The sequence below is a fragment of the Prinia subflava genome, chromosome 10 (assembly GCF_021018805.1).
Source record: "Prinia subflava isolate CZ2003 ecotype Zambia chromosome 10, Cam_Psub_1.2, whole genome shotgun sequence".
Taxonomy (NCBI): domain Eukaryota; kingdom Metazoa; phylum Chordata; class Aves; order Passeriformes; family Cisticolidae; genus Prinia; species Prinia subflava.
Genome location: NC_086256.1, coordinates 11,657,407 through 11,672,132, shown reverse-complemented (window position 1 = coordinate 11,672,132; position 14,726 = coordinate 11,657,407). Strand labels below are relative to the sequence as shown.

Genomic DNA, 14,726 nt, shown 5'->3' with positions numbered 1-14,726 from the left:
GTGATGTAGGGGCTTGTATTTATTAGGAAAAAATACTGTAAAAATAAAACTAGTTTTTTCTATTCTTAAACACAGATCTAAATTGTCCTTGGAAATTTCATGTTGTGCCCTAATGTTAGCTTTTGACATCCACAGTTCTGAAGAAATGGGTAGCTGTTGTTCAGATTGGCAGCCTGTCTGTGAGACCTTGTTGGGGAGCCTCTGAACTTGCAAGTAGGACTTGGTAGCTTGCTACTAACTTGTTGCCTGAATGCAGAATTCCAGAAGAAGTGGTTATTGTTTTTATTCTGTCTCATATTTCTACTTTCCCAAAGGGAAGTGTGCTACTGGGGAGAGGGAATGTTAGCTCTATGTTTTCTTGATTTAAAAAAATTTTGATAGAACTGGAAAATTTCTGGCTATCCTTTTTTGTTGTTTACATTTATAAGAAAATAGGTCTGGTATATTGATAGTTCTGCATGGTAATAGGATCCTTCTAAAGAACTTAAGTCAATATTCTAAGTCAGTATGAGTGCAGTTGTCATTTAACCAGAATTTCATACTTAAAAGTAAATCAAGTGTAATGCACTGTATCCCTATCCAGTTTTAAAAATAGCTAAGTTCATTAGGGGATACTCTTAATTCATGTGTAACAGTTTTTGAATAGTGTCTTAATTATACCTTTGTTTAATATCATTTGGTACTTAGTTTCTCAAGTGTTAAACTTAAAAAACTCAAAAAAACCCTGCCGGTTTATCTGAAACGTGTTCCCTGATTGTCATACGCAAAGAATTCCAGGATTCCCATGCTATTAATGTAAGTTTAGCAGGAAGTAAAGGATATTCACTTTGCTTGTGGTAGTTCTAGCTAAGCCAAGTGTTCTGGTGTTCTGCATATCACTTCTTCAAATGGTACAGTTGTTTTTCTGTCCTTCATCAGTTTGGGGTTATTACGGGTGATTTTTTCTCTGGTTTATGTTTCTGTTCTCTTTTAAAAGCCAGTTCAGAGAGACATTAGCATCTTGGCTAGGTTGAGAAAGCAGATTTCTCCAAGAAGGCATTAGTATAATTCTTTGGATTGTTCCACAGCAGAAAAAAAGACCCCATTCCTCTGTGTCATAGAAGTAATTTCATATGGCTGTAAACTTTTATTGTTTCTTGTTACATTACATAGCTTGGTGACATACACGTTCATACAGTTGATTTTCACTCTCCGAGAAATTGTGACATTGATATTGATATACCAAAACCTTTGAGAGCTGTTGATAAAACTTGCTTGAGAAAAAAAAAAAACCCAGTAAATGTAAATTGGTGTATTTCTGGATGAATTTTATTGCGTTTTGAATCTTAACATGTTCAAACAATATTCATATATTAATATGTCTGAGGAAACTGGATGATACAGTAGGAAAAATAACTACTACAGATTAAGGAATATTATTATTCAGAGAGAAGGCTGAAATGATGGATGTTCTTTATTAAAATAGATCTGTCCTACAAAGATGGAGATGAGATCTCTAAGCAGGAATTTTATCACAACATAGACTTTTCTGAGATAATAACAGACTGATCTGGGGGTTGTATAGTTGTGAAGTGTTGTTAATGTTTTCTGTTGCTACACACATAATTGGAATTTTTGTGTATTGTAACTGCTCTCAGAAAAGTATGGTTTGGTGTATATTTGAGAATTTTGCTTCTGTATTCTAGCTCAGAAACATTTGCATTTTCTCCTGAGATACTTATATCAAGACCGAACTTCTTGATTTAAAACTTTCTACACTGCTGAATTTTACATTCTGTGCTCAGTATTTTGCATATGTCTTTCCCCAGGCATTTCTCATATTTCTTTGCTGTATCTTTTTATACTGTAATTCTATCTCATACTGCAGCAGCTTACTTTAATTTTCTGTCTGGTGCAGCATTTCATTCTCAGTACTTTCTGCCTTTGCCCAGTGTTTCATTTAGTGCCCTTTTTTGGTTTTGTTCTTTGTTCTTCTTCCTCTCTATTTCCTTTGGAGATTTGCAATGTTTGGCAGATATTAGCTTGCACGAAGGGACAGTCCTTGTTTGACTCTTAGTTTTGGGTTTCAGATGAAAATGTGCTTGAGGAATTGAGGTTTCACATGCATATAATGTTACAGAATGCATTCCTAGGACTCTGTAAACTGGAGTTGGCTTTACAGGAACTATTTAGACCTGGAGGCAAGATCACTGAAATAGAAGCTTTATGCACGAGCAGTTTCCTGCAGGCATTTAATTCTCAGAGCTAGGACCTTGTTCAGTACACAGGTATTTTCATGAGTCTTTATTACCTGATAATATTTAAAATTATAACAGCTGCACTGGCATTAAAGTGAAGACAGGTCAGATGAGGATTTTGATACATCTCTTAAAACCCATTTTTTTGGATTCCTGCCTACAATGGGTTGTACTGTTGCAGAGATCTTGGAAACACAGACAACAGAGGAGGATCATGCAGCAATCAGATTTACATGTACTTAACCACTGATGATAATACTGTTTATGTCTTTGGATCCACCTTAAATACTATATGAATGTGAGGAAAAAAAGAAACATTTTTGGCATTTCCTGTGGCATAGGTTTTATATTCAGTCACAGTTTTTCTGCCTAAAGAATCAAATTTAAGCAGTTCTGTATAAAAGTTCATCTTCCTGCACTGGAATTGTTAGAATAGGACTTGGTGCACCTTGCCATACCAATTAATTGAGAACTGCCCTAAACACAATCTTCTTAAAGTGTAACTGTAACATCCTCTTTCTAAATTTCTAATTTTCTAACTTTGCCTGCACCATGTTTTTTCCTTACCTGGAAAAGATAAAAATCCATGTCTCTCTTCAAATATATTGGCTAATAATAATAATGCAGTTTTATAAGTAAAGCCTGTATATTCAGCTGTGTGTCTCCGAATTAAGGTTAAATTGATCACACAGTAGGGATTTATTTCAATGCACAGATAAGTCTTAACATTCATTTGTGATGATGTCATGTACCTGTGAGTAGCCAATAATTCATTTTCCTGAGATGTTAGTTTTAGTCTGAGGGAACTTTGTTACTGACTTTGTTTCATCTTAAGAAATAAAGGGAATTGGTGTAAATAAAATAGTAACTTCCATAGCAGCAATTTTAATCCATATCTCTGGGTAATTTGCAGAATATCACTAATACAAAAGAATTGATGAAGTATACAATTCTAGTGAAGAAAAAGAGAAGTTAATAATTTTTAGAAAACCAAGGATAATGTCATATATATTACATTATAATGTGATTTAATTCATCCTTTGTTTCACAAAACTGGTGTGGCATACAGTGATATGTTTCTTAAATTACCTATTAATGTAAAACTAAAACATGAAAACTCAGTGTTTTTACAGAGAGTAGTTTCTATTGTCTGGTAGATTGGTCTGTATTCTAAGTAACCAAAACCAAGATTGGCTTTAAGTAAAACCATGTAGAAGTTGGATGCTGCAGGTAGTTGATCCCACAAAATAGAAATACAGGGGAAATCAATTAGCAACTTGTAATATGACTTTCTGATCAACTTCAGTTTGCTTTTGTAGGTAATTGTGTTATTAACATGTGACAGTATAACAGGCATGCAACTACATTTATTTATGCAATCCCTGTATTTTGCTACAGCTTAAAATATGAAGTATTTTGAGAATTTTTTACTGCCACATTACTGTTTTATGGTGTTCTATAAGGTAATTTATGTCTATAAATACTAGTCAAAGGAAAAGTTATGTGACACAAAATTTTTGCAGGACTAAATATTTAGGTGTAGTTAAGAATCTTGTAATAATGGAATCATAAATTATAATTATGTAAACTATTCAGTAAAGACTAGAGCTCTTAGTTTGCAAGAGATAATGCCTTGGGCATGTGCTGCATCAGCTTTTTGCTCCCTAGGAATGGGCACACTCTGACACATTAAATGTCAGGTGCATTTATCACATTGGTTTTTCTCCCCTGAGCAGAGGCATCTTGCTGCCAACCACAGCATCACCCAGCGAGCAGCACTAGCAAACACAGTGCAGTCCTCACTTAAATGGTGCATCCTGGGGAAAGGAATGCTTGGTTCTTTTTGGAGTTTTGTCCTTTACCCCTTGAATTCCTTCCTGATTTTGCAGGATTTGCCTGCTTTTCCTTTTTCTGCCTACATCTGTGTTTTACTTCCAAGAGTCCTCTGTTGCAGCAGTCCACTCGTGGAGGAGTGTGACCTCTGCAGTGCAGGGATGTTTCCCTGTTGGCTGCCTTGATGTGGTACCTCTGGATGTGTGGGCTGATGGATTGATAGAGGAATGTGTGAGGAACAGTTGAATTCTGCTTGCCTGTCTCTTGTAGTGACAGTAGTTATGGTCTCACCTCCTTGCCAAGCTGCCAGTTTTTGGAGAATACATAAGAATTCAGTTTGTCTTTCCAATTTCTTTGGTCAACGTGGACCAAAAATCATGGAGGAGAAAAATACACAAATAAATATAAATATATATATATATAAAAATCCAACCACAAGCAACAGGAAACCTATTATGCGAATACAAAAAAAAAAAGCAGAAAATTGTTTTTCTGCTTGTTCATTTGGAAGTGCTTACCATTTCTAAGGATGTCATTAGTAAATTCATGTAAACTGGAAAATTAATGATCAATGAATAACAAAAATGGTTTTGAGGTGTAGGAAATAGCAGTTGGGAACAAATATCAAATGCCATAGGAATCGTGCTCCTGATTTTAAAAAAAGAGCAGGAAAGCCAAGAAAAGCTGGGGCAGTTGACCAGCACAGCTGTGTGGAGAAGAAGGCTCTGTGGTTTTGGCTGCTGACACAAGGACACTTAAAAGCAGAAGCAATAAATTGTGGTTGTACCAGTTGTGTCAGTGTAAAGTTGTGTGGTGGAACAAGGAATAAATTAATGTTACCATAATTGCCTACTTGGTAGGGATCACTAAAATATTAGTAAGCATAATGATGTCACCAAGAAGACAAGAACAAAGTGACTGCCATTTGCTTTGGGAATGGATTATCTGTATTTGTCAGTTTTAACTAACCCAGTTTGAAATTGCTTCATTACTGATTTTAAGTTTTTGTTCTGGTCCTTCATGAAGTTTTGACAGCACCTCCAGCATGAACTGCAAAACTGATCAGCAGTATCTTTAAAAAAAAAAATTGCACGAGCAATACATACTGAACAAGCTTCTCTCAGTCTGCAGTGGATCCTAATCAATACAGTCGTTCCTTTGGTACAGCAGTACATGCATTTGAGAGTTAGAAAGGTCCTCCTTTTTGGTTTCCTTTAAACTTCATTCCTGGTAGGAATAGCCAGCTGATTTTTCATTTTTCGTTATTGCACATCTTTATTTTGCTTTGGATAGCTCAAAGTAAAAATATTGCTACTGTTTTATATAGCAATCTTTGAAAGTTTTATGCTTCCTAAGAAAGGATCAGCTGTGTTTGTCCATGGTTTATATAGTGAGTACTAATAAAAATACATATTTTACAGCTTTTCTTCCTTATTTCTAACTTGTTCCGCTACTTTAGCCAAAAATATTGATGAATAATGCTTTGTATTGCTGTTAGAACATTCAGCCACTCATGATTGTAGATCATATTCTTGTAATTTGGTTCTAATATTCAGGTATCACTGTAACATATTGAGGGGAATATGTTAATGTGTTCCTATAGCAAGAATATACACCTGAATAATTGAGTGTACATGTGTGTCTTATTTGGGTGACAACCTGCAGAAACTGATTTAGAGTGAGTTGGAGGAGTTCAATAATTGGCATTGTCAGCTTTCTGTGCTTGTGTTATCAGAGGATTTCTGTGCAGCTGGCTCAGTTTCAAAGGCACATGGGTCGCTCTTACTTTGTCTCTGGAATAAAACTGTTCTAAACGGTTCCTTTCCCCAGCATCTTTCTAGAGAAGAGTATCCACGTGGGCATGCTGGAGGAATCCTTGATATTTTCCCTCAGTAAAGGAATTGAGACCATTCTCATTAGAGATGATGAGTGGGGAGGAGAAAAGTTTGGGATATGCTGTCAGTCTATCTTTCTGTGCCATTTGTGAAGAAAACAATTTCTGTCATTATCTCATGTCAGTTCAAGCGTGGAAAATAGAGGAATGACAGGGACCTGTATCATTTTCCCTACTGAATGTCACTATCCTGCAGGGAAACGGTTCAGAGTGCCATCAATATCAAAAGTATTAAACTGTGTATTGAACTGTGTTAACTGGGAGAGGCCTGATGGGTGCTGTTTTGTTGACAGGACTGAAACAAGTTCTGGGTTTAGAGGCACAGAGACCTAATAGCCACTAAAAATTCTGAAAAGTTGCTGGAAATGTGGGTACTTGATAAGGGTGCTTTTGTACAGCTAATATTAAATCCTGAGTGTGTTGGACAGCTCTTGACAAGAATGAAGCCTCTAGAAATGTATGAGCGGATGTTTTGTTTCTGGGGGAGAGTTAAGAATTTAAGAGAGAAGGACATCACAAGTTGATAACCTATAAAATACTGTTCAGATAGTTGAAACACAAAATCTGAAGCTATTGAAGTTGAAAGGTGAAATTTGAATGGAAAATGGTTCTTTTGCATCCAGGTAAATTACTGCAGTAGGATTTGCATTTTTGCCTTAGGATGTGTTGGGTTTTAAAAAATGTCCTTTAAAAATGTGCTTTTTGGATTAGTTTTGTCTTGTTTTAAATAGGTATGAGGCTGACATTTAGAAATAGTGCTTTGTGTTCCGTTCCTGGCACAGTAGATTTGAGGAAGGCATTTAATGTGTGCTCTGCTTGTTTAATGTATAACATAGAGATGCAATTTAATTATTTACTCACCTTTGAAATACTTTAAGATGTCTGAAGCATGAATATTAAATATGCATAGTGAAAGTACAGTAAATGACAGTCTGTGTAAAGAGATTAAGCCAGAGTAAAAAGCAGTTTAATAAAGAGTTGCAGAAAAAGCTGTAAACACCTTGGTCATAGTGTCTAAGCATTAGATAGGTAAAATCCCCCCATATGCTGCTTCCTCCAGGCAAAGGTGCTTTTACAAGCCCTGACAGGGGTTGATGTATGTATGCTCTTATTGATTATACCCTTCAACTCTTTTCTGTTTCTGAAGGGAGATCAAAGAAGGCCCATTCTGCACCAGTCTCTTGTGCGTTCTCATTGCTGTCCTGAGCTCCACACATCCAGCACTGGATCCCAGACTTTCCCAGAGTGCAGTCAGAGATTTTTTAAAATCTTAGTTATGCATCAGAATAATTTGCAAGAAACTCTGCAGTGCCAAAATTACTGTATTGTGACACTGGCAAAGATTTTGGGCCAAGCATAAGAGCTGGGAGTATTTTCTTTTGTATCTGAACTCCAACAAAGCCCAAACAAAAAACCACACATCTTTGAAATGACAGGGTTGTGTTTGATGTGATTCACAGGTTTCTCCAGGGAGTGAATCTCTTTAACTGCAGCTCCTTGGGTGACTTGGAAATTCTAAGTGCAATTAATATTTCCCTTTTCCTACATAATTTATGGTTTTACAAGATGTTTAATATCAAATGCCTTCTCATCTTAGCATACAGTAAGGGAATTTTTTTTAATAGCTATTAGCAGACCAAAATCCAGAGTAATAAATGACCTGGATATGGGAGAGCAGGTTGTAATCTGTACTTTGCTGGAGTGCCAGCAGATGGCAATGAAACAAAGACTTGCTCAAATCCTCCCAGTGACTAATAACCAGTTTTGTGTCACAGCTCTTGGATATACAAAATAATAAAGTTTTTTCTATCTGTATTTTAGCTGTGTTTTATTATGAGACCTATATACACCCTCACATAAAAGAGTTCCTACCTGCACAAGAGCTAATGAGTATTTCTAAATTATGGTACACATTTTTAGTGTCAGAGCTGCCAGAATTGATGGGACTGTATGTTTTAACGTACTGTGAACTATGTAACTGGAGAAGTGAAATTAGTTTTGGGAGTGGAAATTGATGACCAGCAGCTGCACAGCATTTTAGAAGTCAAGAGGATAAATCACTTATTTTAATTAGGCATCGAAGTACATATCTTTGCAAGGTACTGAGTGATGTAAGGCAAGTGTAGCTGCCAAAGGAATTTCAAGAGACTTTGTATATTGATTTTGAGTTGATTTTTTTGTTTGGTGTGAATGTTATCAACACTCACTTTATTTCCCCAGCTAATTTGATTTAGCTACCTAAAAGTTAAAGTCTTTGTTTTATACTATCAGTTGCTGACATCACTCATTTAACTCACTCTTACAGTACAGGATGTTCTTCTCTTCAAGGGAGAGGAAACCTGCAGAAACCATGGAGGTACTCTGTGACTGACAGACTCTCACTGTAAAAATGAAATCATTTATTTAAAAATGCTGAAAGATGTGGCCCCTTTTATAGGTCAGTGCCAAGTCATTTAATATAAAGAACAAGAGTTAACTTAAGAAACATGCAGTTGTTAAGGCAGATCGATTCTATATTCATCAGTTTTTTCTAAAGGCTGCTGTTAAGTCCTGACATAGCAAAACTAAAATCTGTGATATGACTCTGAGTACTGTGATTTGGAAATGTAAATGCTGTTAGAATAGAAATAATGGGGGGAGAAGCTTTTTGAAAGTACATCTCAGCAAACTGGATCAGAATGGACGTGGGTCTCATGAAGGCAATAGCTATGCTATTCTCAATTTGTGTCACAGGCAAGAGAGGAGGCTGCTTTGTACCTAACCACTATTAGAACAAGATTAATGGAAATTAATTGTGTAAGAACTAATTGCTTATGGCATGACTTCCAGAAATCTGGCTCTGCTCTGTGGTAATTACTTCAAGGAGCAGTCCAAAAGAGTGGAGTACTTGTCACTGCAAAAGAAGAACTGAATCAGCAGGAATTCCTGCTGATCAGTGTCAATCTGTAAGAAGTAGCTTTCCTTTTTTAAATATCGGTCCCTCAAACCCTGTGCTAATCAAGGTTTTTCAGCAGAGATTCTAATGCTGTTTCTGTGCTATGCTGAATGATTCAAGTGTTCATCCAGAAGATTCCTGGCAATTAGCATGATCTAAGAACTTGCAAGAGTGTTTCAATACTGGGATTGTGGAAACAGAATTAGATTCTCTGGGGTGAAAGTTTTCCTGCAGAGAAAACAGCTTTGGGTTTTTTGTGTGCTAACAAATTGGTATTTAGCACTGAGGAAAGTGTAACTTCAGTCAGTGGAAGGGACCTCTCTGTGACTTCACTCAAGAGCATGATTGGTTTAGGCAAAGGATGTGGGATTATTTTCCTTGGTAATTCCTGACAGACCTTTCAGAGAAGATGATGCTGGATGATGTAGAGGTCGTTGCTCTGTGAGTGCCTCATTGAGGGATGGAGCTGGTTTTGCAGTAGATTAATGTGCTATTCTCTCTTTTATTAGACTTTTTCAATTTTGGAGAATTTTAACACAACTGCAGGATCTGGAAAGATAGAGAGTAGAATTGTTAGCTACTTTTTAAAATAGTCCTGGAAATTATTCATTCACATGATCTCTTGCATAATGCAGCAGGGGCACTCTGATAGCATTTGAGACTAAGAGGCCAGAATTGCCAGAGGCATCAAGAAGGGGTGGGGTGTGTGTGTTATGTGTAGCTTGCTGCTTTTTCAGGGAAAATAGTTGGCTTTATTACAGTCACAGAGGGTCAGAGAGCCTGTACAGACCTGTGGAAATAGTTGTTTGAAACTTAAAAGAACATTTGCAGACATACATCTCACTGAAAGGTCCTGTTGGAGTTGAAAGGGATGTGCAGTGGTTTGGGGGGAATGCAGTTCTGCAGCAGGTACCAGAATATGGAGTATACAAACTATGTATTTCAGGACTGGTATTTACAATTTTTTTTCCCAGGCAATGAAAGATCCCATAATCCTCATTTTTGTGTATTTCGGTACTTGTGATGCTCATTTGATAACACTACAGTCTTATTCTTGGGCTTCAGAATATATTGATTCATAAAAACTGAATATGGAAGTTAAAGTAAGTAGCCCCAAGTTAATATATATCTTAGCAGAGGTATGAAGAAGTGCTGAAAACCTTTTAGTCTGAGCAGTTGGTTCAAAAACCCCTTTTCTCCAATTATAATGCTAGTCTGTAGTCACAGATCAGTATCATGTGAAATGTTTTTTGAATGATCCTGACATTCTTGTACTTAATTCCATGAAGACCACTTCAGTGAGGTCACGTGAACATTTTAATGAGGGAAGTAACTGAAGTTGAATATTCTTGGGCTTGTGTTATTTTTCCCCAAATGTAAATTCATCTCGTTCCATTCAGACTAAATTATTTAAGGCTACCTCATTAAGATGATTTCCTTCTTCTCTTTACATACGTGAATCATCATTAAATTATCACTTCATTTAAATCTCCAACATTTGGTTGCTTTTTACTTCTGTGTATTTACATGTTTTAAATGAAATTATTACCTTTTTTCACTTTCATTTAGAAAACCAATTGCTTAAATACAATTTGAATAAATGAAGTAAAACAGCTCAAGAAAAAAAATGTTAAATACCTGCCTTTTTCTTAGATGCAAATCTGTGCACACTGCTGAGCCTTTGTTTCTTGGCTCTGTTAACACAAGTTTGGGCACCTGCTGGTGCAAACAGGCTTTTTGCTGTCCAGGGTAAATCCTCTCCCCAGGTATCCTTGAGCTCTTGTGTGTTGTTACAGCTGCACGTACACGAGGCGTTGGCATCGTGCCTGTTTGATTTCCCTGGAGCCCAGGGCTCAGAGGTGCTGTGTGTAGGGGCTGAGGAAGGATCTTCATCCACAGCTGGGGGCTCCTGTAAGCCTGGAGCAACTGAGCCGTGCTCTTGTCTCAGGCCAGTTCTGATCTGCTGGCACCACTTTTGTAAGATGTTGCTGGAGTTAGTTTTTTACCTGCTGATGAATAGCCACATTCATTATCTGGCTTCATGGAGAGTTATTTTGATTAGAACAAACTGGAGTATTTTCCCAGTAGTGAAAATATTCAGTACTGTTCAGTATTAATGGCCTGTTAAACAAGCATTTTAGGTCTCGGTTCCATGTAAACCTGAATAAGTGTAGACAAATGCACATAGTAATAAATTCATAATAGACTCTTGTCCAATTGTTTTTAAAAAAGCTCAGTATTTTAGTTTCAAACTTTAGAAAGTATAGCTATATTCTGTGTTTGTAAATGTTATATTTAAGTGGAAAGAAAGTTACTTTTTCTCATGGAGCACAGCAGTTTAATGTCCAGGAAGAAACTTAAATATTTGAAGGTACAAAGCCTGTATTTTGCCTTAAGACTGTTTACTTCCATCCCCTTAAAGCTGTACCCAATTATTGGTGCAGTCAATTGAACAACTTGAATTACCTCAGTAACCTCTGCATCTTTTCTATAGTACACATGGAATTCATTGTGCCAGGCTTGTCTTTATTTTAGTAATAAGGGAACAGAAAGAAAATTCACTGAAATACTGCAGTAGTGAACAGCTCTTACCTGATTTTAGTATGTGTGTTTTGTGCTGAACTAAATTACAGCTGTAATATTAAATGTCAGAAAACATTGTCATGAAAAAAGTTAATACATAATAATTTGCAACAACGGGGGCCATGGGTAGCTACAGGATTTCAGAAACTGAAGTGGGCAACTGTAACTTTAAAGCTAATAAAAGGTATTAAATGTAGTTAACTGTTTTTTAAAGGCTGTGTTAAAATGTCATGTGACTTCCTGAGTCTGAGATAGCTTTATGAAAAACAGTTTGGAAAGCACACATTACTGGGTACAGGTCTTATATAGACACTCCAAATTGTGTGTGAATCTGGGGTGGCACATTCAAAGGAATACTGACATTTCCATTCAGCTTCTTTATTCTTAGGGGAATCCGTTTTGAATTTATTTTGCAAATTACTTACTCCTTGGTTTGTTGTTACATTTCAAAAATTACTCTCATGTTGTGCTCTAAGGTGGGGCTTCTACAAAATGTTGTGTTTCTAGATCATTCCTGTCCAGCGTTTGGATGGTTGAGTGAAATGTGAAAATTCTGTGGCAGCCACTTGTATTGGGGTAGAAGGAAGCTGATGTTGAACTGGAAGAGAAATGATTTCATTGTGTTTGTGGGGTTTTTAACTTTGTAAGCAAAGCCTGATGGTTACAGGTATGGAGAATATAGGTTGTCCCTGATACCGTATTGTTTCAGCTGCTGTGGAATTTACATTCAAAGGAAACCACTGGAGAGTTAAATACATTTTCCCTTATGGGTTTATATAAATTCATGTAGTCTTAAAGTAAATTTAATATATTTTTACTATAATTCAGTAAAAATATTTGTGAAATGGTTCAGATAAGCAATGAAATCTGGTAGGATCTGGTAGATAACCATGGCTAGTGTTTAGGTGGGGGGTGTCACTTTTAAAGGCAAATGCAGTGAGATGTTTTCCTTTGTCTCTGTAGTTATCAGAGACTGTTACAGACGATTGCTGTACTCGAGGCTCAACGTACTCAAGCAGTTCAAGACCTTGAAAGTTTAGGCAGACACCAGAGAGAAGCACTGAAAGATCCTATTGGATTTGTGGAAAGACTCCAGAAGAAGGTATTTCTGTGGACTTTTCCTAAGTCTTACTTGGAATTTTCTTTGAATAAGTAGTAATTCAGTATCTATAGAAATTGAAAAATAGATATATATACTTGCATAAAAATTATGAGCTTCAAATCTTTCCACTGCTGAGTAAAAATCTTTGCTTTCTTACTAGATCTGTAAGACATAGGTCTTCAATAATTTTATCAGATGCACTTCCTTTCCTTTTTTTGGTACATAGAAATGTAATTGTTAGATTTCTAATTACAGTGTAGATATTTTAAGACAACTTGTAGTCTACAGGTGACTGGAAGTATCAGATCAAAAAATTCTAATCTTTCTCACTTGAGAAACAAAATGTTGTGCTCTGAGTGAATTTGGTAGGGTATGTTAAAAGAGCAGGAAATGTAGTCTGTATTCCAAACCCAAAGTGAACACTAGAAAACATAACTGAGTTACACATAATAGAATATTGTCTGATAGAGAAGAATCCATTTCTATAAAGAAATATTTTCTTTTCAAGCTTTAAAAAACCCTGTAGTAACAGGAGTACTGAAAAGATGTTTTCAGCATGAACCCTGTATCACTGCAGCATCTACCACTGGGAAACACAGTTACCTCCTAGTGGGACAGCAACATGTATTTCAGTGAAGAGTGAAGTTATGGTTCTCTTTTCCTAGGTTTGTAGACATCTAGGTCACGTGTAAGCCCCTTGGTTTCAGAAGTTGTCTTTCTTTTAAGTTTTGAGATGAGTTGATAGCATGCATGATGTAAGAGTGTTGCATTTGATAGTCGTTTTATGGGGAAATACTCATGACAGTTTGAAGTACTCTGGTGTATTTTTGTCCAAAAAGGACCAAAGGAGCGATAGTCTTGCAGGTGACCTTTAAATAAAGAGGTGAGCTTTACAACAGTTTTGTTCTACGCAGAAGACAGCAAAATCAGTGCAAAATAGGCATGAATTTCTCTGATGGGAGGAGTTGAAGCATCAGGTGATGAAACTCTGAATCTTTTGAGTTTCTGGGTTTAGAAAGGTACACGTCCTGAGCTAATGGTATGTTTAATAAAAGACAGTCAGAAACAGGTTATTGAAGTGTCAAACACCTGATTTCAGCTGTGAAATGCACACTTTAAAGTTTTATGCTCAATAAGCCATCATTGACCGTGCCGCTGCATATTTTATATGCACTGTTGTGTATAATTGTTGAAAGATCTCACCTTCTCTTTAAAAAACTGTGCTGCATGGCACTTCAGAAATTCTGGTTTTCCATTCCTCTGTCAAATAAAAAGCAGCATTGGGTTTTGGAGCATTTCAGTATTTGTAGGTTTGGGCTTGGATATAAAAGCATTGCATTAAATACTGCTTTTTACTTTTCATTCTTGTTTTTTCAGGTTGATATGGGTCTTCCATTTCCTCAGAGAGTTGTTCAGCTCCCTGAGATTGCCTGGGACCAATACACCACTAGCCTTGGAAACTTTGAGAGAGAATTCAAGAACCGAAAACGTAACAGCAGGAGAGTGAAGCTGATCTTTGACAAAGGTAAAAGAAAGCAGGCATATGTTAACAGAAAGAAATGACCAGTGTGGAAGTTCAGTAATTCTCCTTTGTGTTGCTTACAGTAGGTATCCCTGCAAGACCAAAAAGTCCTTTGGATCCCAAGAAGGATGGAGAGTCCATTTCGTACTCTGTCTTGCCTTTAAGTGATGGTCCAGAAGGTTCCACAAACAGTCGTCCACAGGTAGTTGTTCAAAAGGAAGGGAAAAAAAATAGAAAACAGCAATTTTGTATTTTTTTTCCCTTTTTAAGTATGGAATGTGAATATCTTAACTGTTACTTCAAATGTTCATGTTGGTGATGGCATGCCATTGCTGTACTCAAATCCCAGAACTAAACTTCGGTTTAGGCAGATTTTGTTTTGAAGTCTCATGCTTTGGTTTGGTGTTGGTTTAACTTAAGTAGGAGGAGGGTTCAAATCAATTATCCCAGCTGTAATTTTTCTAAACACATACTCCATTTTGTGTCCTGTATTTGAGCAGATGATAAGAGGGCGACTTTGCGATGAGACCAAACCTGAAACTTTTAACCAGCTGTGGACTGTAGAGGAACAGGTAACAGGAAACTCTTCAATTTTGTACCTCTGTCAGCATACATGAGCA

General features: G+C 36.6%; 1 protein-coding gene across 3 annotated transcripts in view; it reads left to right on the top strand.

Annotated features, from left to right (window-relative positions):
* ZZZ3 (zinc finger ZZ-type containing 3) overlaps positions 1-14,726 on the top strand; it is a 57,115-nt gene that overhangs the window by 29,808 nt on the left and 12,581 nt on the right. For 2 of the 3 annotated variants that reach the window (XM_063407312.1, XM_063407313.1), the window contains exons 4-7: positions 12,446-12,584; positions 13,962-14,109; positions 14,190-14,308; positions 14,607-14,678. In XM_063407312.1, coding sequence (XP_063263382.1) covers positions 12,446-12,584; positions 13,962-14,109; positions 14,190-14,308; positions 14,607-14,678 — 478 coding nt within the window. The remainder of the gene's footprint in view (positions 1-12,445; positions 12,585-13,961; positions 14,110-14,189; positions 14,309-14,606; positions 14,679-14,726) is intronic. The other variant, XM_063407314.1, reaches the window with a different exon arrangement.